The sequence below is a fragment of the Pelodiscus sinensis genome, chromosome 3, assembly GCF_052426305.1.
Source record: "Pelodiscus sinensis isolate ZL-2025 chromosome 3, ASM5242630v1, whole genome shotgun sequence".
In the NCBI taxonomy this organism is placed as follows: Eukaryota; Metazoa; Chordata; order Testudines; family Trionychidae; genus Pelodiscus; species Pelodiscus sinensis.
The window spans coordinates 169026066-169052463 of NC_143054.1; the positions used below are offsets into that span (position 1 = coordinate 169026066).

Here is a 26398-nt window from a genome sequence, read left to right on the forward strand (position 1 = left end):
ATGCAAGGATCCTTGATAAGAAGATGGATTGTTTGCAAAGGAATATATAAACCAGAGGTCCGCAAAGTGTAGTGTGCCCCTTTCCTCAAGGAGGAAGATCAGGAAGGTGTAGGCCAGCTGCTGTGGAAGGTAGGAGGGAGTTCCACCCAGCTCTGCTCTACCCCTGGCTCTTCTCTGGTCCCAAGCACGTCCCCAGTTGCATCCCTCTTACTGCTATCCACATTTGCTCCTCCCTCAGGCTTCTGCCCCCAGTTCCAGAGTGAAGCTGCATGATCCTGAGAAGTTTGGGGGACCACTGGTATAAAATATAGATATAACATTTAGATAGCTCATCCATGGCCACAAATATTTTCTATCTGGCATAGGGATTAATGTATTTAATTTTTTAGTACGTGTACTTTTAGGTCAATATCCTTGCAGAAAAATGACTTTTTTTTTTTTTTTTAAATAAAGAATTGAGACTAAGGTTTATGTTTTTATATCAAGGAATGGAGACTTACTTGTGCATCTCCCATTAATGCTAATGGATGCTGCAAGCATAAATCCTTGTGCCTCAGGATAACCGTATACTCATATGTTGCTGCTTACTTGTGAAGAGTTTGGTCACTGACAATATCAATCTCAGCTTGAAGTTCAAGTAACATTCTGAACTCGTGGGTCCCAACCTTTTTGATACCGGAGACTAGCAAACCCATTCACTAACTTTTGGCAGACTGGCAACATTTTAGTTGCATATTTATTATGGCACCCACACCCTCTCCCTCTCCCTCTCCCTCTCCCTCCAGTCCGCCAGAAGTTTTTGAATGGGTTTGCTGGTCCCTAGAGCTCCTCAGTGCGAGCCCTCCACTACCCTCCTCCCCCAATGCCAGGCACTGACCCCAGAGTCCCCTGCACCCAATTCCCCCAGTGCCAGCCTTCCACCCTCAGAGCCTCCCAGTGACAGCTCCCACTCCAAACATCTCAATGCCAGACTCCCGCCCCTTAGAGCCTCCCACCACCAGACCCTCCTCTTTCCAGAAACCCACTGCACCCAATCCCCTCAGAACTCCCCCCAGTGCCAGTTCCCATTATTAACCCTGCTGCCAGAGCCCCCCACTATTAGCCCCACCCCTACGCCCTCCAGTTCTAGCTGCCTTCACCCCCAAAGCCCTCCAGCATTTGCCCTGTTCCCCTCATTAGCCCTGTGCTGCCTCCTAGCCTGCAACTGAGCACTACTGCCTGCATGACTCGGAGGGCTGAGTCTGGGGGACATGGCCCAGCGCCTATCCTCCTGCCATGACTGTTGGGAGAGGCCTGTCCTGCTCTGCCTTAGCCAATCACTGCTGGGCAGGGCTGGGTCTCCTCCTGGACGCAGAAGAGCGCTTTCCTGTATGGTGGGAGGAGACCCAGCGCTGGTTGGCTGAGAGGCAGAAGGACATGCCTCTCCCAATAGTTGCCGTAGTAGGAGTGGCTCTGGGTGATGTTCCCCCACTCCAGTCCTGGATCCCAGAGCTGCAGCAGCCAGCAGTTTGTGGCCCACCGCCAGTCTGCAGATTAGCAATTGGGAACTGCTGTTCTAAGCTACTAATGCATACCATTTTCTTTGTTTCCTTTGTGACCTTATGTACAAGTAGATAGGAAAAAAGCTTGGAGGTAAGAGTAAAAATGTAATGGCTTTAAATTGTTGTCTGGCAGATAGGTCACTGATAAATTAGCTGCCTGGCAGAAAACTCTGCTCCTAGGATAATTAGTCATTTTAAGGTTTGAAATAATAAAAGCTTTATTGTACTGTTCTTTTTCTAACTTTAAAAATATTTGGTCTTATTTCTTCCAAACGTGACTGACTAGTGTTAGATCAGTGAAATTTATATGTAGTCGTAGATAGGACCTTTTGTGTGTGTTTTTTTTTCTTTTAGCTCAGAAGAATTGATTTAAGATGTTTCTTTTGACTGTGTGCAGGCATCAATACTAAGATTATGTCAATAGATACACTACTCGCTCCTTTGTGGCCCAGTCAACTGTAAAACTGTGTGGTCTGGTGGTAGGAGGACAATTTTCAGAGCTTCACCCAAACATTGTTAAATTTAAAAAATATTTTTCTGTGTGGATTTGAAAGTAAATATTTTCATGACAGTCTTCTCCTCTCCCCCCCCCCCCCCCCCAACCTTCACACTAGTGTATGGTTTTAAACCATTCTGCCTGCGGAAAAATCTATAAGGATTCCTCAAATTGATCCCATCCAAAAAAGGGATGGTGTGAAGAATGTAGCTGGAAAACAATGCTTGGTTTCCCCACAAACATGGTGGAACTGCATTGTCCTCTCCACTCCTCAAGCATTGTTTACAGTCAAGCTGGCCTTCCAGAGCCTCTTTCAGGCTTCTATCAGGCCCTGTATGGGAAAGGAACAGCAGAGAAGATATTAAACCTCTGGCTGTGTTGCTGTTTCAGCTCAAGTTCCTGGTGCCCTGGTCTGCCCAGTTATTGACCCAAGAGTACTTTTTGCAGGATTTAATGTGAGGAACCAGAACTGTAGATTCTACTGAGCCCCTCTTCTCTTAGTACGCACAATCTGTGTTTTTCTCTATGCAGGGAATCTAGAGGAGAATAATCTGAGCTAATCTGTGTAGTTGCAAGAATGATTTTAGCACATACTTCAAAAGACATATGTAAACAATGAGGACCTGCTCAGTTCAGTTTGTACTTCTGTTTGTATATTGACTGTTGGTCACACCAATATAATTAGGGCCCTACTAAATTAATCATCCATTTTGGTCAATTTTACCATCATAGCACTTTTAAAATTGTAAATTTCATGATTTCAGCTATTTAAAGCTGAAATTTCATTGTGTAATTGTAGGGATCCTCCCCCAAAGTAGGGATCCTCACCCAAAAAGGAGTTGGGGTGTGGGGCAGTGTTGTGATACTGCTACCTATACTGTGCTGCTGCTGGTAGCAGCACTGCCTTTAGAGATTGGCACCTGGAAAGCAGTGTCTCCTATCTGGGAGTCCACCTCTGACTGCAGACCTACTGTAAGCAGCAGGCATTGCCACTCTTATTTCTGTGTTGCTGCTGATGGGGTGCTGTCTTCAGAGCTGGTTGCCTGATCAGCAGCCACCACTGTCTGGCTGCTCATTTATGAAGGCAATACTGAATTAATGGTGACAATACTGCATCCCCTTGAAGATAATATTGTGGCCCCTCCCCAACTCCCTTTTGGTTAAGGAATCCCAATTTGAGAATTGCTGTTCTTACCTGTGAAATCTGTATAATATAGGGTAAAAGCACGTACAAGTTCAGATTCAATGGCCCATGATGCGTTTTCATGCTTGTGAATACGGTAGGGCCTTAAATATAATTTTAGGGCTTTTCTACATTTGAAAGTTAGTGTGGATGAAGGTATGGTTTGAATTTAAAGTTCAATAACTGTTCTTGATTAACTCTGTGTGGACATTTTTATTCCAAAACAAGAATTCCTAACAGTTAAGAGATTTTATGAAGAATTTTTTGTAGTTATATTTCCCTAGCCCTTTGTGCTATGGAAATAAACTTTAAAAAAAATTAAATATTTTTTAAGGTGCCTGCTATAATGTATTTTAAAATACAGCATGGTAAGTCTCTTATATCCATTTGTTTCTGTAATAGTGTCATTTTATAAGTTGCAAAAATATCTTCTGTGTTTGTTCAGCCTTTTCTGTACTTTTAAACTGGTTATAAAAATTATTGCTGCTTGCTGCCTCGTGTATTGTTCTTCAAAAGAGTTGTCCACAACTATTCATGGGTAATCATATTCTTTGCTTCAAAAGTTTTTTGTTTTACAAAATACTACTTGAGCCATTTTTAGGAAAAACTAATCAGTGTAGCTGGATACCTCAAATAAGCAGACAATTGATGACGTGAAAATATACATAGTTACGTGTATTTCTTAATTGACATCTCCTTCCTCTCTTTGCTTTAAATCAACATTCAATGCTGTCTGTAAAGGTTTGTTTTTTTGGGGGGAGGGAGAGGTCATGTCGGTAAAGGGGAATGAATAGTTCCTTCGATAATAAACTGACATAACTAGCTTTTGTGTTTGTTTTTGTTTAGCACACATCTGATATATCAAGCAAGACTCCTTGCAGTTGCCCCTCATCAGAAAGGGAAAGTTCAAGAAGAACCTGTTCCAGGTATTCAGAATAAGCAAGTACGAAATTTTGACTGGGCCCTGAATAGACTGGATACCTCTGTCAGAAGAACTGGCCGCATTACTAAAACCCTTCTACTAAGAATCTTCCATGACATGTGCAGAACAGGTAAAGTTGCTTTTCATTGTATTCCAAGTTGACATTTCCTTTTAAAGTTTTTGTCAAACCAAAAGAACATAAATGAAACTGATTTGTTCACTATTTTTGTTTTATGCATATTACTAAACCTACTATGTACCTTAAATGCTTATAGGCAGTTGCAGTAGTTTAGCGTTATCAATCTGTATGTAAGTGATCAGTAACCATACTAACACAACTGATCTTCACCCTTCCACTATTGTTGTAGGGAACAATTGAAGAAAAATGTGGTGTTCAGGCATGCTTTTATAATTTCCTAATGAATTGCCTGTACTATTTTATGTACATACATGCTCCATCACTTGTGGTTATCTTTCTCCAGTACAATGGTGACTGAGTTTTAGAGCTGGAGGATCTTTAGAGGTAGGTCTTGTCTCAAGTTCTCTCCCCAAACTGTACACCAGTGTACAGAGCAAGCACAGTATTCATATTTAGATGATACTTCAGTTATCTTGGTAATGAGATAATTAATACTGTCCAAAGATATATTTATTATCTCAGGATGTATTGGCTGTTCAGGTTAGTAGGAAGTCAGCACATTCCAAAGCATCTTGCTAATATTCTCCAACCATGTCTCAACTCTTGTCCATAAGATTTTTCTCCATCAGCAGCAGAAAGTGATACAATGAAGTGGCAGTGTTTGGGGATGTTTGGATGGAAGAATTCAGGGCAGTTCAGGCCTTGTGTACCTTATATTAATGAAATTACCAAATGGTTGACTTTGTAACTGTGCAGCATCCCTGCATTCTGGTGTAAATCATTATTTTTCAGTGTAATTATGAAATACTGTCACCTAATTTTTTCCTAGATGTTCTGTTTAACAAAAAGTGAAAGTGTGAAAAAGTTGCATGTGTTTGTTTCAAAAGGACACTGTCATGATTTTTAGGATCTAGATGTAATTTATTATAGCTTTAAAGATTTAGTTGTACATATTTTTGACTTAAATTTAACATTTACACCTAAATCTTCTCTTTCCAATTCATAAAAATAGGAGAATTTAGTATGGCAGAGTCATTTGGATTTATAATCAGTGTGTAAGAATAGATATTTGTCAGCATCTTCACTTTATGCAGCCTTAAACTTCAGACAGCTTACTTTATGAACAAAAATTGGAAATTAACAGTCATTTCAACAATAACAAAGCAATAAAGTACTGAGTTTGTTGTTGCTCAGTTTGTTAATATTATAGATTCCTCCCTTTAAAGCGAGGGAGGGAAACCTAAGGCCGGGGGGGCCGAATACTGGGATCCGGCTGCCAAGGCTCGGGGCTTCCCCCAGCATCGTGGAGCCCATGCTAGTGTCTAGTTTTCATGCTGCCCCACCTCGGGACTAAAGCTCACAAAATCTACTAGATTGGGCCCCCTATGCTCTGAGGGGTGAGGGGTGTTGTCTTTCTCCTCGGTTGGTGTTTTTTTTTTGGTTTGTTTTGTTTTACTTCTCATTTGTATGTGGCCCCTGATTGATTTTCTATGGGTCAGTGGCCCTGATGCAAAAAAAATTCCCCACCCTTGCTTTATAGTGAATTAAATGCTGGAGCAAGATACTAGATTATCACAGCTTAAAGAAATATGAAAAAAATTAGAGGCAGTTGCATTTTGAGGTTCTCCATGCTGCTTTGTGTCTACGCCTCAACTCTGACTTGAAGTGATCACTTTTAGAAGTTGGCAGATAATTGTCTCCACATTCTCATTCCGTTCTTGACCACTTTTGTGAGAATGCAAACATGAATGCCAGCTGCCATAGTGGGCATTCCATGATGTAGTAGATACTTGTTTGCTAGGAAAAGTATTGAAACCAATACAAGCTTCAAAAGCCATGATAGAGGAAAAATTTATGTTTTAAAGTTTTGAAACATTATTAGAATATTGGCCAAGGTTTTCAAAAGTCTAAAAGTCCATATTTAGGAGTCTAAATTGGATTTAGGAGCCAAACTTTAAGCATCTGATTTTGAAATAATGCCCATTGTGTTTGAAAAATTGGTATATGTAAAACCATTTTTGTAGTGTCTTTTTTTTATATTGATAGATCAAGGGGCAATGGAACAGTGACATGTTCTCATTCTTCTGTTTCATTTTTCCCTTATAGACTCCTGCATATGACTTTAACTCATGTTGCATAGTATTTTTCGTATATTTATTTTTTGCAGTGAATATTTTTGTTTGACTTACAACAGGTCCATAAGTGTAACATTGTTTCTTTGCAGGGTATCCAGGTAGTAACCAGGCCTTGCTCCTGTTGCGAAGTTGTGGTTCTTTGTTGCCTGAGGTCCCATTATTTGAAAGAACAGAATTAGCCCACATGATATGGAGCAAGTTGCAAGAATTGGGTATGTCTATTCATATCTGCTTTGATAAATATTGAAATGTTACATTTTACTGAAGGATTTTTTTTCTTTAAACACTGGCAGATATAACCTTATATTTGTACCAAGGTTTTTTTGAGGCTAGAAACCTGTTTGGCATTCTGAGAGTTATACTGACATCTAGAGGTGCTAACAGTAAACCTGAGGATTTTTTCTATTGCTCATATAGTTTCTTTTGTTTGTTGTTGTCACAGATTCTAGTCTTTTAATATTGTTAATACTGAATCTTGCATTGATGAATTATTAGTTTTTAATTATTTACCTCAACAGCAGGCAGTACCAGTCTTCTAGTGTTAAAAAATACATGTAGTCAAACTGCTATTTTAGAAGAGAGTCTATCTGACAACCATTACAAGGACAATTTGGTATCCATTAATGTCCATCTTCTGCAGCAAATTTGTGATACTATATTCTTAAAAGATGCTATTGGATAAGAGTTGAAGGGAAGCCATATCACTTTTCAAAATTTAGCAGTTCTTATATATATAATATGCAGAATAACACACAGGATAGCATTGATGCTTCTGTACTCTGGGTAGTAAACCTTTTAATTATATGTAAATGCACACTTTAGAGAGTTACTCCATCCTGTTAAACATTTGTGACCAAACACCACAGACATGGGTGAAATTAATTTATTTGTTCATAGCTTGTCTTTTGCATAATAAAATTGATACATTAAAAATTACTCAGATTTCTTTATAAAACACTTAAAGATATTTAACTTTGAACTGAAAACAAGCTGCTTTATTTTAATCACTTGGTAACATCTTTTTTAGGTGCTGTGTATGATGCAAGTCATTATAATGCTTTGCTTAAAGTCTACCTTCAAAATGAACATAAATTCTCTCCAACTGAATTCTTGTCCCAAATGGAGAAAGCTAAAGTGCAGCCCAATCGAGTACGTACTACTTGATGGAATCCTTTTTCCTTCTAATGCCATCATTGCATAAATTCAGACTCTTAATTTTTTTCCCCACAGGTTACATACCAAAGATTGATTGCTGCTTACTGCAATGAAGGAGATATTGAAGGTGCCAGGTATTTGCACTTAAACATTTTTTTTCTTGCAAATTATTGACTGACATATGCTTCTCGCCCCCATTAATATAAAATCTACTTCAAGTTTATTAAATTTTGGAGCAGAGAGGAGCCAAGTTAGGTGATGGTCTAGTTTTGTGAGTTTTCAAGTGTTGCCTTCTCACTGGTATAGAAGTAGCAGATTTTCTTGTCAGTTCCATGGTCACTGACTACATAAGATTATGAAGGAAAAGGTGTTATGCAGGAAAAGTGCAGCGCCATCGTGGAAGGAATATATGTATATTTTTTCTTCCCTGTGTAGAGCTTGTTGTTGGCTGATCAGTGTATTGTGAGTTGTGGGTTTTGTGTGTGTGTGTTTGTTTTTGTTTGATTCCAGAAGGAATTGCCTTTGGTCATTTGTGACAATGTGATTGTTGGGCACAAAAGGCATATACAAATTTGGGAGTGTGAGGAAACTGATAAAACTCATAAGTGATGTTAAACAGAGTTTTGTTTGTCTTTTAAATTACTAAGATACAACATTGGAGACAAAGATGGGTGAGTTAATGTCTTTTATTGGACCAACGTTTGTTGGTAAGAGAGACAGACATCTGAGCTACACAGAGCTTTTTCACCAAGTGAATATGGTTTGTTAAAAGATATTACCTAACCCACCTTGTTCCCTTAATATTCTGGGACCCACAGGGTACAACAACATTTCAAACAATGCAAGATAGAACATTTCAGGAGTAACAAAATTACTTAAATTATTATTGTGTGCCACATCCCAAAATGTGATCACTCAAACATACCTTTCTGTGTTGTGCCTGATGATCTAGTTCTTAGTGTGCAATATAACAGTAGTTTTTCCAGTTTCTATACAAGGAAAACAACTGTAATTATCATTTTGTATCTTGCAGTAAGATTCTTGGCTTTATGAAGGTGAAAGAACTCCCAATCACTGAGGCAGTATTCAGTAGCCTTGTGACAGGCCATGCAAGAACTGGGTAACAATATATCGGTGGTATTTTGTTATTTTTAAACCTTCATCTACTCATTTTGTACATTGGTAGCTGATTCCACAGCATAAATCACACTCATGTGCTTCAAAATGGGGGACAACAACAATCATTGTGCATTAGTGCATATAAAGACTTTTTCCAGAATGAATATATTCTGATAATATGGAACACTAGGCATATGAAAGGAAGCCTATTTATCAGTATCTCCAGTAAGTTTAATTTTAAGTTATTGGAATGAGAAATAGTTGGCAGAACTTTGAAAACTGACCTCTTACATCTAGATTTTACCATGTGCTTCATCTAAAAATATTGAAAAAACCTCCAATTTTGGTTAACATTATATTGATTGATAGTAATTAAAGCCATTAATCTTATTTTAAACATTTGCAGAGATATGGAGAATGCAGAAAATATCCTTTCAGTGATGAGGGATGCAGGAATTGAGCCTGGTCCAGACACCTACCTAGCATTACTAAATGCATATGCTGAGAAGGGTGACATTGACAACATTAAACAGGTATTAACATATCATGCATAGTAAAGCTTTCCCTAGAACTGTTTGTTTAAAAAGAAGTACATAATATTTGATTTTATTTAATACTGTTTTCTCACACACACAAATACACTAGTTGGACTCTCTCAAATAATTTCCTATTGGTCAGCTTTATTTAAGGAGAATTTTTTTTCATCTGAATAAATGTGTATTTAATTCAAATGCATTATACATTTTGTAAAACTGTATTTTATCTTTTGATAGGTGCCTTTCATTATATGTGTAGAAATGGTGAATAATGCTTGTTGATTCAGTCTCATAAATGTAACCTTTTGAAAAGAAGATGAAAAGAGTATTGGAAAGTATTTTATTTTCATCAGTAGAAAGAGAACTTATTTAGGACTGGATCTTATTCCAATTGAAGTCAATGAGTTTTTGCTACTAAGATCTAATTTTTGTAAGAGTGTCAAACCTCTGACCATCAGGAGCCCTCCTGATTTCAGTGGAATCCACATCCTAGTGCAGAGGTCTATCCACATGGAGCTCCTTTGTATAACTGGGGTCACTGTTATCCACTTATGTCATAATGTCAATAAATAGATAATGCTTCCTTGTGTAGGAGAAGAGGAGTAAGGACACTTAGGCTTAGTTTACACTGCCAGTTTTTTCAGCAGAAAATATGCTAATGAGGGACTTGATAGCATAAGTCATGATCTTATTAGTATATTTTCTGCCTTTTGTTTTTGCATAAAAAGAAGCAGTGTGGATGTGGGTTTTTTGCGCAAAAATCCTGTTTTGCGCAAGATGCTTATGCCTGTCCTGGAAAGGCATAAGGATCTTGCGCATAACAGGGGTTTTGTGCAAAAAAAAAAAAAAAAAATCAGTCCACCTTGCTTGTTTTTGCTCAAAAACCCCTTGCGCAGAGAAACAGAAGAAAATATAGTAATGAGATAATGACTTATGAGTCCCTCATTTGCCAGTGTGTGTTTTTTGCAGAAAATATTCTGTGTAGATGTAGCCTCCATGTAAGGCTAAGAATTTGGTATTGGAGAATACCTTGGGGGACTTAGTTAAACCACAAAAACAAAACTCTCTGCACCTCCCATGTCTCAAATAAATGAACAAAACAAATGGAGTTAATAAGATACATGTGTCATCACTTTGACCACTTAGGGCCAGATTTCTGCAGTCCTTTTGTCAGTAGTATTTTATATCACAAGTTTGAAACCAATGGCAGTGTTTCCACCCAGTAATATCTTTAGTGAAGGAGGGTTTGAGACTCTGATCATAGTATATTGTGTGCTTGCTCTTTCCTTCTTTTCCCCGCTTCCCAGCCATCTCTCTCTTTGGAAATTAACCTCTGTGAAGCAGAAACTTGCATCTGTGCTTATGTTTGGGAAATATGTAGCAAATTGGAGTTTTACTTCAGCGTAAATAGTTTTTGGGGTTTATAATGTGCTGTGTTTGAGACAGAGAGTAGACTTTTCATTAGCATTACGTTTATTCTTTGTTTTTTGTTTTTTTTACTTCCAGATCCTGGAAAAGGTTGAGAAGATGGAAGGCTGTTTTATGGACAGGGATTTGATGCAAGTTATTTTTAGCCTTGCTAAGGCTGGATATTCTCAGTATATTCAAGATATTCTGTCACAGATGAGATATGAAAGAGGATATATTCCAGGTATACCGGTACTTTCTTTCATGTGTCCAAAATTGCTTTACGTAGTTGAGCTTTGAAATAGCACTGTTACTCGAGATTAAGAAGGAATAAATGCATTTTCAGTTGGCTGCTATAAAAGAAAAAGATGTCACTTAGGGCGCATCTACATAGCAGGGCTTAACTTGAAATAAGCTACACAAATTGAGCTATGTGAATTATGTAGCTTATTTCAGGATTTGGTGCTGTCTACATAGCACTTATTTTGAAATAGAGCACTTTTCCTCTGACTTCCCTCACTCTTCATAAAATTACGGTTACAGGAGTTGGAGTAAGAAGTCCTCCAGCTTTTGAGATTGTCGAATTAACTGCCAGCTGTGTAAGAACATAAGAACGGCCGTACTGGGTCAGACCAAAGGTCCATCTAGCCTAGTAGCCTGTCCGCTGACAGTGGCCAGCACCAGGTGCCCCAGTGAGGGTGGACCGAAGACAATGATCAGCGATTTGTCTCCTGCCATTCTTCTCTAGCCTCTGACAAACAGAGGCCAGGGACACCACTTCTATCCCATGGCTAATAGCCTTTTATGGACCTAACGTCCATGAAATTATCTAGTTTCTCTTTAAACTCAGTTGTAGTCCTAGCTTTCACAGCCTCCTCTGGCAAGGAGTTCCACAGGTTGACTACACGCTGTGTGAAGAAGAACTTTCTTTTATTAGTTTTAAACCTGCTACTCATTAATTTCATTTGGTGTCCTCTAGATCTTCTATTATGGGAACTAATAAATAACTTTTCTTTATCTGCCCTGTCCACACCACTCATGATTTTATATACCTCTATCATATTCCCCCTCGGTCTCCTCTTTTCTAAACTGAAAAGTCCCAGTCACTTTAACCTCTCTTCATGTGGGACCCGTTCCAAACCCCTAATAATTTTAGTTGCCCTTTTCTGAACCCTTTCCAAGGCCAAAATATCTTTTTTGAGGTGAGGAGACCACATCTGTACACAGTATTCAAGATGTGGGCGTACACTAGTTTTATAAAGGGGCAGTAAGATATTCTGTGTCTTATTTTCTATCCCTTTTTTAATAATTCCTAGCATCCTGTAGATGCAGACTGTTATTTCAAAATAACGTTACTATGTAGACGTAGCCTTAGTGTGATATTGTGCATAAAGCTTTTTGAAATCCTGTTGTGGCAAAACAATGCTTTATTTTAATTTTTTTGTTTTCTAAAGATATCAGATGTGGATTAGTTTAGGTCATATTTTAAACCTAAGGGTTTTTGAAATTTAAAAATAAGCTCCTTTTTTTTGTATTTATATCACCACAAACTTCTAAATCTTTGATAATCTCACAGTTTCTTAAAAAAATTGTGACTTCTGTTGTAGCTGATATTTATGAATACAGTGAAAGATTACAAACATTGAATATGACTTTCTGTAACAATGGTTGGAGGCAATTTTGAATCCTGATCTGTCAAGTTGGTGCAACATGACTTCTACCTGTACTTCAACAGTCTTTCTCCATTTACTTGTCTAAACGATTTGTCTTCCAGTTGTAATATTTAGGATGCTTTTGCCCACTATTAAGATGATACTTCTAATACGTTTTGTGTGGGTCTTTCAGTAGTAAATGCTCATAGCACTGTATAAACTATGCAAATTAAAGAGTTTCAAATCTGAGTTCTATAGCAGTTAGTACCACAAACTGCTTTCTTTCCATAAACACAAAGCTGGGGACCATGCTGATTTGATTTGTAATTATTAAGGTTCTGTGATGCCAAAATAATTTGCTTCAAACTCTTAATAAATATTGTTTTTGGTGTTTTTAATCTTAGATGCAATGAACCTGTCTCTGAATTTGATAACTCAAGATTTGGAAGACACAGCTTTCCTAGTTTTCAAATCATTTCCTACCTTATCTGAAAATCAGAGTGAAAGCAGTATGGACTATGGTAACTTCTTCTTGCGACACTGTGTAACTATGAATAAGGTATACAGGATGTTATTATCTTATCAGACTTATAACTGTGTGGTTTGTGAACTTAAGGGAGTTATGAAAATGTGGAAATTGTAGTTTTGTTCGTGCACTTATAGTTAAAAAGTAAAAATGGAATGCATTAAGGTAATCACTTTAATATTTCACCTACCAATTTACACAGTAAGTGGAATGTTTATGAGCAAAAATGCTTGTTGGTGTCTGTAATACCTACTTTATGGATATAAGAAGGATCTTTTCTTTAGTTGATAGAAAGGAGTTTAGAAATTGAGAAGCATTATGTGTTCATTTCAATTAATTTCTATAATAATAAATTCTTAAAATTTCTTTTCAGCCGGTGAGCAAGCTGAAACAGTTCTGTGATGAGTTAAAAGAAGCCAATATTCATTCAGCTCCCCTTCAGTTTACTTTATATTGTGCATTGGAGTCTAAAAAAGCAGGTACTTATTTATTTGCTATTTGAAACATAAGTTTATTTAAACTGTTCTGTTGTTGTCTTTATTAATAGTCAATTGCCTTATGGGTATTTTCAGCTTTGGCAATTGACCTGATGAAGACAATGAAAGAGGAAGGTTTACCTCTCAGACCTCACTATTCCTGGCCACTGCTTGTTGGATACCAGAAGGAGAAGAATGCTCAAGGTTAGCTTTCTAATACATATTTCTGTTGCTATATTTATAACTAAATGTACAGATAGGATTTAAATGCCAATTTAGAAATTTGCTTGAAGGTGAGTGGAGGCCTGTGGGTGTGTAATTCTTGGCACCATAAACATTTGTACAATTATTTTAGAAGTTATTTTCACTCATTTAATTGTGGCACAGTCTTGTTAGTTTAAATAAAGAATTCCAGTTTTGAACAGACAGCAGAGCAACAAACATGCTTTGAGTGGGATTTTTAACTCTTTGGATTCCTGGTTACAAGAAGATTCTGTGCTGTTCTAAATCCCATACAGTAGTTCTCTGATCTTTTACACTTGGAGAGACTTATTGAAACCTATGGAAGTAGGAAGACCTTAAAAGTAAGGTTATATGCTAATGACTCACTATGACTACGGAAAAGCTGAATCTTTTCTTTTTGACCATTTAAAAAATTTCTATTCACTGATAAGTTAAATGTGCGCTAACTTACAATAATAAGAGGCAAGAAAACTTCCATTGCTGAATGAGTGATCATGACCTGACAGCATACTGATTGAACATTTCTGTCCTTCAATCTTTAGGATTCTTAAGTAGGCGTAAGCATTTAGCACACTTTCCCCTGTTACACATGGGGCTGACTATAGGACATGAATAAGAATTGAACAAATATTAAATTTTAGAGTACAGTATCTAATTCGTTGGTTTGCGTTATTGGTAATTCAGAAAGAGTGGTCTCATAAAAAGATGCTTTTAACAGAAGTACTTCCCCCTTGGGAAACAAAAAACTGTCTTTTTCATCTTATCTCACTGTATAATGTGCTTTAGAATGAGATGCAGAGTTGTTAGTGTGACATTGGGTGACAAACAAAATGCACAAACAAAAAAAAAAGTGCTTTTAGCAGACTGTTCATGTTGCAATTTTATTTTAAATATACAGTCACATTCCAGTTTGGAAGAAATGCTGAAACAAGTATTCCCTAATTGTTTTAGGCTATAAAAGTGTCTCAATCCTTTTTAGAAAAGCCTTTATGAAAACAATATTCAGTTTTTATTAACTCTTTAGCTCCATGCTGGTGCTAGAGTGCATGGCAAGTTATCCTCTGACACACTTTCTGAATACTGGAAAGTTTTTACAATCGCATACAAACTCTTGAAACATATTAAACAGGGTAGGGTTATTATAGGATTCTAGTCATTCCTGTTTAAAATTGTCACTCACATGTCTAGTTAATTTTGCGGTATTGCTTTACCAAAACTTGGCTCTACATACACAATAACAAAATATGCTAGAAGTCTGTTTATTCTGAAAGGCTCCTGCATGTTTCTAGAGCTGAAGGTAGTTGAACCTAATTGTTGTGAGAATAATAGCTTCTAGTGATCTGCTAGGGACAGAGGTTGGCTTAATTCAGAACTGTAGAATCTTCAAAAGTCTGCAATACTTCTTATTGACTGTCAGTAAGAACTGATGGTAAGCATTCGTAATGAAGTCACACATTTTCTGCCCACAAAGGAATCAGAGTATACGTCTTGTTTATCCTATAGTAATACTGTGCATTCACAAAGCTATTTTGTGAACGCAGACAAGTGTAAAGATTCGTGTGTGTGTGTGTGTGTGTGTTTACTTAAAACAGAGACAGTATGTGATCAAACTCTCAACTCTTAATTAAACTTCAAATTAAAGGAAAATTTTTGAACACTCCCCTTTCTACACTGAATGATCAACATAAATATGTTTGGTGTAGATAGGTGGAATAAATGTTTTTGCCTCTTGCTGTGTGAAATCTTACCTGCATTCAGATTTTTTCAGGTGGAAGGAGTAAAAGAGATCTCCACCATTATATTTGTTTGTATGTATTTTTACATATGAGGAAAAATAATAAAGATGGATTTCATTTGTGATAGAAGAGAAAGTAATAGTGCTGAAAAGAATCTAAAGGTGATAGTGGACCAGTAAATTCACTGAGTTCTCAATGTTTCCAAGCAGCAAAAATTATAGGGATTTATCAAATAAAAGTGATCTAGACAGAGTATTACATCTCTTACCAGAGCAGAGATAATGGTTCCAGTCTTCACAATAGTTACATGTGGCATACCACACATGCTTCTGGGCCCTGTATTTCCATATCAGAAAATATTGACAAATTTAACAGAATGTAGATAAGAGGCAAAAAATATTGAGAGGCTGAAAGGATGGGTTTTGAGGGAGGTTGAATGTTCAATAACTTGAGCTGTATTATGACACCTACCATTATGTGAAGGATGTAAATGCCAAAGAGGGAAAGGAATTGTGTAGATTGGCCAAGAGGTTATAACTAATAGAAGGGAAATAGAAACTGAATATTGGGAAGAACTACTTATTGTGGACATTTATATGGATTATTCTTTTAAAGGAAGTGAGGGATGTCCCATTGCTTCAGTCACACAAAATTAGAGAGAACAAATGATTGAATATACTGTAGACAGCTGTCTGGATTACAAGAGCGAGTAGCAGATTGCTACAATTTCATTAAATGTGCTGTAACAAGTTAACCATGTTTTTATATTGTATACCGATGAAGCTAAAATCAAGTTTTAGGCTATTTTAGTATTTTCCTATAGTTAAGTAAATACACAGTTAGACTTTTTCAGGAAGCGTTCAGAAAAACCAAAAACATAGGAGTGTTGCAAATATGAAGAAGCATTGGCATACATTGGTTCAATTAGACTATACAGTCAAATATCTTTTTGGAAGTGGAGGGTGGCTTTGGTTCAGGTTTTGCTTACATTGCAACTTGGATAGCTGTGAGGTTTTGCTTAGCATTATTTAGCCACTTTCTTGAAACTTATTTTTAAAAAAAACACTTAGCTATGCTTTTTATAGAACTCGGCAGTACAGGTTGCACCTCTTATAAACTGAGATTTTCAGGTCTGGTTATTTCAGGATCAGAGAGTCCCGGTGTGGGGTGTGGGAGGGCTGGGAGCCTGGTTCAGTGCAGTGGGGAACAGGGGAAGAGTGTGGGAGCTCAGCACGTGGCCCAGGTAGGTTGGCTAGGAGCTGGGTAGCTGCTACACTGCTGTTGGGAGGGAGGGAGCTGGGAAGCCCAGTGTGCAGGAGAGGGCAGCAGGGGGGCCAGAAATGACTTCCCATGCTCTGGCAAATTCCCTCACTTGGGACCAGTCAGGCGCCAAGGTTGCTGGATCAGGGAGGTCCAACCTTTATTACATCAAAAATTATTTACAAAGTACAATTTGCAAGGTTCACTTTTTTAGAAGAGAATATTTTCAGTTTTCACATTGACCCAATATAAAAAGTTCAGTAAGTGAGCCAAATACAAGCTAATTTTTGATTTCCTTGAGTCATTACATCATTCCTTGAGTAATGGTGTTCCTTAGGAAAAGTATTTTAAAGTATTTGTCAGAATTGTATCATTACACATACTACTCCACTAGAAATATGAGAGTTCACCCTTTAAATTCAAATTTGACTGTGATTAGCAGTAGTATGCCATTCTCCTGAATAACTTCAAACTGAAAATTCAAACACTTTATAATTTGATATCGGAGTTAAATACATACTTAGATGCACTTTCAGCTTCCCTTACTCATGCAGAATTGTACCTAACCCATCAAGAAGTTTTTCATGAATTTTAGTGGGACTTCTTGAGGAATAAGGTACTGTTCATTGTAAGAATAAGTGGTAGAATCTGTCGCTCATTAGAAGAGCTGGTTTGAGACAGATTTGTCAAAGGGAACAGAATCTGTGGCTCTTTCCATTCTGTCCCTTTCCATCCTCTCAGGTAGTCCCTACTTAATTGCTCAATCATATGATTGCGGGAGAGAGCCAAAGCTGGAAACCAGGAGCTGAAAGACCCAGTGAGGTCAGGCACAAAAATGGATGGAGGGGACTTACTATTTGGCACAACTATGTGGGACCATGAAATAATTGTGTGTAGGGAGTATTTTTTTAAAGAGAAAAGGTGAGGGGATATTAAAAATGTGTTTGAGACATAAGTTTCACTGTTGCATAGTATCCACTTACAGCATAAAGATGTTTTTTCAGTGGGTGCTTTTTGCCATTTTAATGGCATTTTCAAGAGGGTTTGAGTTTTCCAAGGTCAGTTTGCAAAATTACAGGGGTAGAGCCTAGGGGCTGGCAGGAGCGTGCACTTGCATAATAGCATAAAGCAGCAAGTCCTAAAGTTAATGTAGAGCATGCTTTTTTTTAGTGTATAAAAACTGGTTCAGTTAATATTCTTCAGCGGATTGTCCATATGTTGTATAGTTTCCTGTTAAATATTATTTCTTAATAAAACATTATTTGCTTATTTATTGTGATTTTTCCCCACATACACTCTGCCTCCAGTAATTATAATTATTATATCTAAAGAGTGCTGGAATTTTTGTTTAATAACATTCATCGTCCTTCATTTGGGATAGTTAAAACCCTCCAGACTTCATGTTAAGAATGAGACTGGCCAGGATTAACTCTGACTTCTGTGCATTGTGAAGATTATAGATTTAAAGTATGTCTGAGGTCTATTTATGGGCCTGTCCTGAGGCAGGGGAGTGGAATGGGTTAGCATGCTTTTGGGCATGTCAAAATAATTAACAGAAATATCGATAACTAGCTATATTTCAATTAATTTGTACTCTTGCATTTGTATTAAATAAAACATATACATTTAAACTTGTTATTTAAAATATTAATGTTAAATGAGAATATGAAGTTATTTTAAATAGTGAAACAAGATTTAAAATGTCAACTGAATATTTTTTTATTAAAAACCCATACTATTCATTATGAGAGTTTCAAGAAACCTTTTTCTTCAAATATTTATACAGGTGCATAACAATGTGCATGTGAGTAGTCTTGTCGACTTTGCTGGGAGCTACTCACATGCTTAAGTTAAACGAGTGTATACATTTTTCAGGATTTGGCTTTGGATTATTTTTTTAAAAAAAATCTTTGTCTGTTCACTTTATAGGCTTCCTGACTTGCATTTTTCTCATCTTGGGAAAATAAAACTAGCCAGCCCATTTTTTACTTTTATTTATGGTAAATGTCTAGTAATTCATTTTTACATTCTCATGACTGTCAGAGGAATTTTAGATAGTAAAGGGACATACTTTGAAGAAAAGGATGTGGAATTTTGCAAAATCAAGACATTTTTTTAACTAGGTTCTTAAATAAAACCTACATTTTGGACAAAATTTGACACAATAGCATCCCATTAAATGTTTTTCCATGGTCTCTTAACAAAAGTTATCAGTTTAAGAAACACAGAATTTAAGACCACAATGATTTCTTACTTAAAAATATTCCTTACATGTGATGTACAAAATACTGATATACAAGCTTCTTTATGAAGAACATGTTCACTGTAAAAGACTTTTGGGAGAACACAATAAAATGCCTTTAGCTATCTGAAGGGGGGAGAGGGGGTTCAGTGGTGACAGATGATAGAATGAGGAGCAATGGTCTCAAATTGCAGGGGGAGAGATCTAGGTTGGATATTAGGGAAAAAATTATTTCACTAGGAGGGTGGTGAACCACTGGAATGGGTATGTAGAGAGGAGGTGGAGTCTCCATCCCTAGAGGTTTTTAAGTCCTGGCCTGAAAAATCCCTGACTGGGATAATTTAGTTGGCATTAATTATCTGTTGTGTTCACTTCTTCTGGAGTGAACATTGGCCACTGTCAGCAGACAGGATATTGGGCTTGAAGGACCTTTGGTCTGACCAGTATGGCCGTTCTTATTGATCCTACTTTGGCAGGGGATTGGACTCAATGATCTCCTGAGATTTCTTCCATTCTTATGATTCTACGGCTTACTTTTTGTTAGCCAGTTTCCATCATACTAAACATGTATGATTGAATTCAGCGTGTCTTGACTCTTTTGCCTGTATGCCTATTGTTTAGGTTTGAGAAGGAAAAGGCTGAACATGATGTCCAAAGTAATTCCAAAGGCAGCCATAAAATGCAGATATGCTGGTCTTAATGTATTTTCTTTTGATTTACGCAGTATTACGTGAGATTACAGGTTCTTGTAACTTCATGTTGAGAAAACATTAATATACTAATAAAGCAGTTGGGTGTCATGGAACAAGACTTACCGAGATGTAAAACTTTTACTTTGTGATGGTTTTCTGGCTTTTGCTATGCAAATATTGATTCGACTGATATGTTTTAAAGAAAACCAAATGACCATGAATAACCTTCCTTTATTTTCAGAAATGGGGAAGATGAGGCATATTTTGGATTTTTTTGAGACCTGGAAGGGGAACTTGGGGGAGCTTCATGTTAATACCATTTGTAGCAACCATAAGTCATAGAGCAGTGGGCACTGTGGAAGGTTTTTGATGCTTTTCTGGCAGTTAACTTTATTCTTGATCTGCAATTCCCTATTGTAGTTGTCAAACTCAGTGGTGGTTTTGTGACAGACGTCTATTAGGGATTTGGGAGGGCCTAATAAACTAATTTTCCACTCTGTCTTAAGAATTTGAATCCAGTTCTCCTGCAACTAGAGTACCTAATTGACTGTGACATGTAGAACCCTGTTGAAAACCGCTATTTCTTGCAATACTTACTTAAATTCTTACAGTGGAACAATCTTTTTATAAAGATTTGGCGGTGCTCTTAATACATTTTCTGCATCTTGCAAACAAAAGGGAAAGTTGCTGTCAAGATCTGAAAGGTATCAAGCAAGAGTTACTGTAATTAATTCTTTTTTTCATAATTTTGCAGATTCTCAGCCAAAATCAGGCAGAGTTTTGTTTAAGGCAAACTTGAACAGATGATGTGACTTTAATTTAGTGTGACTTGCCTGCATGTATTTTTAAGTGCTCAAAGGGAATTCACATCTGATTATTTGCACCATAGTGCACTGCATAAAATATTCATGGAAGTGTCACTTTTCCATAGGTGGCACTCCAGGGCAAAGACAGGGACTTGGAAACTTTACATTTTTTAAAGTAACAAATATGAGAGGCAAACTGGAAAAAAAAAACATATGCTGCTTGGAACTGGTGTCCTGCAGCATCTGACAAGTCATTTTTTGTCAGTAAAAATTTCAATACCTGTATAGCTTGTGACATGAATGCAGAGTTAGCTAACTAGGCCTGATGCAATGAAACTCAGGAAGTTCTTGCACATTTTAAAGAAAAGGCATTAAAGCACTAAGATGCCTTCTAGAATAAATGTTGAATATGGTAAAGATTTAAAAATTCAGTTACTGTTAATGTTTGTACAATATCAGCAGTATTTCTTTTTCTTTAGGATAAAAAATAGAAAAATGTATGTATTTGTGTAATAGCAGTCTGGTTAATTTTAAATAAAATGTTCATTGTAGTTCTTAAAATATACCTTTTTTCGATATTTACTTGTGTTGGTTTCATTGCTGTATTTTTCAAATAGATGTCCATGCTGAAAATTGAGGACTTGATCTTGTGAGGTGCCCAGAGCCTCATGCAAGTGCACAGCAATTTCAGCAGGCGTTGAGGGAACTTGGCACCTTGCAGAATTGGGCCCATTTTTCATGTATAAACTAGGCAAACTCTCTAGGATACCCAAGCACACAATTTGCATGTGTGAATATTTATTTAATCTTATGCAAAGTGTCGTGGGGTTCGATTTATTTTAGATCCAAAGGAAACCAGGACACTTCAGGGAAACTTAACCATGTTCCTATTTATTGCAAGCTTTAAGCAGTTAATATGGTTAAGTTTTCCAAGCCTTAAAAACAATTACTATACAATTTAAACCTTAAATAGTATAAATTCTAAAGCAATTAATAGAAGATCTTCTATAATACAATAATAAAGCCTAGTTCACTTATGTAAACCCATAGGGATACAGATTCCAGTAACTAGGGATACTTAATTAATGTTGCTAAATTACTGCTATTATAAAGTGATGCATTATAAATCCTATGTGGAGCAAAGTAGATAGGAGTTACAGGGCTTATGGCATGCTTACGTCCCTTCTACTGCGGGAAGTTCTGTCCCCGTTGTCTTAACTTCAGGGGCTGCAGTGTACGTGGTTTCAGATGGGGGAGGTCCAGGCACCCCGGGGTCTGGGTCCCTGGTGAGACTTCATGTGCACAGGACCCACCAATGCCTTCGTACCCCAGCTGTTTATTGGGTGAGCACGTACCATTCTTATCACTCTTATGAGCTGAGACCTAGGTCAAATTTGTTTACCACTTAGGAGTTTTCAAGCTCAAGTGCATGGATTAAAGCTGATAAGGGCCAGCTGGTGTTTCAGGTTCCAGGGCTGAAATATAGGGCTGGGAATTTCCACCCTCAGCTCTCGGACCTGAGGGCCCACTTACAGCTTACACTACACATGGTTAGATACCTGTCTTTAAATCCTGGACTTAAGCAGTAGAGCTGGGGCAAGGACCCAAGCAAGTTTGTTTCTTAATACACATTGACCACTCATGTCTTGAAGCTAGCTATATTCATTTATTTGTGCTGTTGAAAATAGTTGCCATATTCAGTACATCTGATATATGGGCACTTTCGATATATGGTTTTAAAATATTGGTAATGAAGTAAGAATAATTAATTGAGCCCCAGTTCTGGGCTGGCATCTCCTCTCTAGGTATTGATGCTAAATCCCAGCGAAACCGCTTAGCTTTACCAACCCAAAAATATGCTTTTCCTAACAACACAGATGCAGGGTGAACTAAGAATTTTGTTTCACAGTAAATTATGACTGAAGATAGGTGTAAACATGGTTTATCTATTTTTGATTTCAGAATTAAAAACTTAGTTTTTTTTACCTTCAATAATTAAAACATAGGAACTAAAGATGGAGACAGAAGTCCCAATTAAGTGGGGAGGTTCATGTTTATATCTTTCATAAAAAGAACTGAGCTTTTAGTTGTCTGAAATTGTTCAGCATTCTGTACACTTTCTAATCTTCTGCAGGTACTATTGCGATCCTTAAAGCGATGCATGAGCTGGGGGTGGAACCTGATGTGGAAACATACACAAACTATGTTTTGACAAATTTTGATAATGTTCAGACTCTTCGTGCTCTGCTACAGGTGAGTTTAAATGCTTTGTGTGTAGGAATCTCACTGACTCCAGTTATGTTCTGCGTCAGGCGGTTGTCAGACACAGGCCCCTCCCCTTAATTTTTAATGGGTTATTTTTTATTTTTTTTAAACTTCTTATTCATTGTTTGCCGACCTTTTACCCTCCCCCTTCACTGAGTGGAATCTTAAAATCTCCATACGTGTGATGTTTCTCACTAATGCATTTTTCCGTTTCTGAAAATAAAAGATTTTACGTATTATCATGTGATTAATTCAGTAGCCTTATTGTAGTATTTTCCAGCTATGCAGAAACCTAAAGTTCTAGGACTTTCCCCAGTAATTTTTTCCTCCTTGTGGTGCATTCTCAGCCTTTATAGACTAATTTTACCTTGTAGTCAAGAGTGGCTCCTTTGGCCAGTTAATTAGTAGCACCAGTGGGCTTTTGAATTGCTTGTCATTTCTTCTCTATGAGAAGAAGAATGGTGTCTACCATTTGGGGTGCCAAAGTACTTGTAGAAAGGGGATGTTGTTCAATGGAAACATGGGAAGGGCAGTGATTAAAAATAGTGTTGAGTATTAGGATTGTGTATGTGTGGTATAATGCTTTGTATCCATAGGAAAGTGGATGTCCATTTGAAACTGAAGGACTCTCTGTAGCAGAATTAAGATATGAAGCAATATATGGAACATTGGAAAATATTTTATCGTTATGTAAGTATCTTCGGTATATTTAGTAGAGGTCTTTTTAACAAATGCAGATATGGAGTGCTTAGGTTGATGAGTTTGTAAATATTCAGACATGCCTTTTAAGGGTGATTTAGATAGTGGTTAGAGTTATTGGGAAGTTTTTACCATATGGAGGTATTGTGGCATTTGTAAAGGATTTCAAGAATATCTTCTGAAGCTGCCAGTTTTTGGTATTTTTTTTGTTTGTAATAAGCTTCTTTTTAAATGTGAATATGCCTCATGGGCTTTGCATACATGTTTTTTCTTTTTAATATTTCATTTAAGAAAAAATAAAAATGTAGTACAGAAATGAATTGGCATTTAGGTTAATGTTAGGGCCTCTATCACTCTATTGGTGAATAGGAGCTGCAAAGTAGTCTACTGAATGGATAAGCAGGCTCCAGGTTTACAGCAGTGCATGTTAAGTTTTTTAAGGAATTGATTAGTCAAAAGACTTTCCATTACTCATAGATGCTAATCGGTCGCACGCACAAACACACTAAAATTAAAATCAGATCAGTGGGGTTATGCTTGTTGACCTTAAATCTTTGCAGGATTGAGACCCAAATAGTTTTGTTTGTCTGCCTAGAATACTACCGTATATTCCGGCGTACAAGACGACCCCCGATTTTTGGGGGATGTTTTTTAACTTCATAGGTCGTCTTGTACGCCGGATGCCCCGCCGCCAGAGCCCCTCCGCGGCTTTGAAAGCCTCGGGGGAAGCCCGCGGCGGGGCATCCCAGGCGCGCATGGGCTGCCCGCCCGCCGAAGCCCCTCCGCGGCTTTGAAAGCCTCGGGGGAAGCCGGCGGGGGGGCATCCCAGGCGCGCATGGGCTGCCCCCCCCCCGGAGCCCCTCTTTCTCCATCTCATTTGTGGGCCATGCCAATGAAGATTAGTTTGTTTATTGCGTCTTGTGTGCAGTCCTGGGCTGATTTTTTTTTTTTTTCTGAGAGTCAGCGGCCTCCAACCCCAAAATGGTTCCCCATCCTTGTCTTAGAAAATTACTGAGTCTGTAAAATTCAGTCTGAATTCTAAGGATATTAAGAGGTGAGTAATTCAACTAATTTGCGTAGTCGATACAATTTGTGCGCAGGCAGCCCAGCTCCTACTGTATTTAAACTGCAGAGCTGCAGCGGGGGTAGGTCCTGGGCTGGCGCTAGCTGGCACAGAGCCAGGAGCTGCCTGGCTCTTACTACATTTAAAATGCAGAGACGCAGTGGTCCTGGACTGGCTCAAGCAGAAGCTGTTTCGCAGCAGCCTCCTCCCTCTATTAGGAGCTGCAGAGTGGGGTAGGGAGAGCCAGCAGCACTGGGGAAATGGTGCTGGTGGGAACCAGCTTTTAAGCTGCCTCTCCCCAGCACTGGCTCCTGCCCCCTACCCCCTGCTGTTGCCTGTCATACAGGAGCAGCAAGGGGGAAGCAAGTAGTTGAGTACTCAACTATTCACTTGCTTCCCCACTGAATCTGCCATTGTTTTGTTCCTGTTACTGCAGTCAATAATGCCATGCAAAATATAATACTTAGCTGTTCTTTCAAACAACAGTGTGTCGTGTCTGGCTGGAGCAGTGGTACCTCTGTTAGCAGGGCCGACTCCAGGCACCAGCAAAACAAGCAGGTGCTTGGGTCGGCACATTGCCGGGGCGGCATTTCGGCCAGTCTCACCACTGGAAGCGGTCCTGCCCAGGTGGAGCCTGCGGCCTGCAGGGAGAGCGTGTGCTCTTGCTGACCCACACGTCTGCCTGGGAAGACGAGTCAGCGCCTCAGTGCTGGGCGCAAAGGGAACCCCTATTTCCCCCTCTAACTGCAGAAGCAGCCCCGGGCTCTCGCCCCCCCCCCCCATGCCCTCTCCCACTCTAGCTCTCTCCCCTCAAACGCCATGTCCCGCCGGCTCACCACCACCTGCAACCCACTCGGCCCGTAGCCGGCTCGGCCCCTCTTCTGCCTTACCTCGCACGGCGCACACGCGGCTGCTGAGTTGTGAAGCCCAAGAGCAGCAGCAGCACTTTGGGAGTCTGCTAGTGATCCTCCCACCCCCCACGTCCGCAGAGAGCTCAGGGGTTAGGGGGCCCCGGCCTATTGCTGGCGGGGGGGGAGGACTGCTCCTGAAAAGTACCCGGTGCAGGTTTGCTGCTCTGTGGACACGGGGCACGCGGGGCTTTCCGCTTGGGACAGCCAGCAATGTGCGGCGGGACGCGCTCCCACTGCCCCGGAGAAGCGCGGGGACTGAGACAGCGTGTCCAGTGGGGCATGCAAAGCCTGTGGCCACAGGGAACTGTGCTGAGGGGTGAGGCAGCAGCTCCCCCAGACCCTCACCCCCGCCCTGCTCCACTGAGGGTTGTGCCTGGGAGGCAGAGCCGGGGCACGCCTGCTGCTGGGAACTTGGGTGGCAGCGGCACAAGAGCGACTGCGTGTTGGTTTCATTTTTGCCAGCTGTTGGGATGGGCGGCCCCCTCAGCACTTCTGCAGCACCCCCGGGAGCCACTGGCTGCAGAGTCCCTCGCGGCGGCTGCAGCTGAGCCCTGGCCTCGTGGCTCCTTTCTCTCCTCTTGCAGGGGCGGGGAGCCCGTGGTGCCCTGCTTCACACCGGGGGGAACGGTGTTTACAGATGCAGAGAAAGGGAAGTAGGGGGACCCCGTGCCACTTTCACCCTTCCCCCAGGGTGCTCTGACGTTTCCACGCGTGCTGTGGGGAAGATACATGAGGATTTGGCAGGGAGAGGGAAAGGAGATGGAGTTCAGTCAGTGGGGGGAGGTGGGAGAGGGGAGCAGACAGGGTCTGGTTGGGAGGGGTGGGGATTGGGTTTGGCTGAGAGGCAAGAGAGGGCCCAGGGTGTATTAGGTGGGGGAAAGGAAGGGAGGCAGACTGGGTCCGGTCACTGAGGGGTCGAGTTTGACTGGGAGGGGGGAGAAGGTGGAAATTGGGTTCAGTGAGTGGAGGGGGGATGTGTGTGGAGGAGAGACAGGACGTAGGCTGGGTTTGGCCGGAGGGCATGGTGGGAGTCAGAGCTGCAAGGTGAAAGGGGCACTTACCTCCTCAGTGCCTGTCCAACAGCGGACCAAGGAGGGGGCGGGGGGGGAGGAGTGGCCAAAAATGTTTTTGTTTGGGGCGGCAAAAAACCTAGAGCCAGCCCTGTCTGTTAGAAATGAAACATTTAATAAGGTC

General features: G+C 39.4%; 1 protein-coding gene across 2 annotated transcripts in view; it reads left to right on the top strand.

The window, feature by feature from the left end:
* LRPPRC (leucine rich pentatricopeptide repeat containing) overlaps positions 1-26398 on the top strand; it is a 156067-nt gene that overhangs the window by 15782 nt on the left and 113887 nt on the right. For both annotated transcript variants that reach the window (XM_075925421.2, XM_075925422.2), the window contains exons 2-13: positions 4067-4272; positions 6506-6628; positions 7444-7565; positions 7647-7705; positions 8605-8691; positions 9097-9223; positions 10733-10877; positions 12690-12844; positions 13185-13290; positions 13384-13491; positions 22401-22519; positions 23128-23221. In XM_075925421.2, coding sequence (XP_075781536.2) covers positions 4067-4272; positions 6506-6628; positions 7444-7565; positions 7647-7705; positions 8605-8691; positions 9097-9223; positions 10733-10877; positions 12690-12844; positions 13185-13290; positions 13384-13491; positions 22401-22519; positions 23128-23221 — 1451 coding nt within the window. The remainder of the gene's footprint in view (positions 1-4066; positions 4273-6505; positions 6629-7443; positions 7566-7646; positions 7706-8604; positions 8692-9096; positions 9224-10732; positions 10878-12689; positions 12845-13184; positions 13291-13383; positions 13492-22400; positions 22520-23127; positions 23222-26398) is intronic.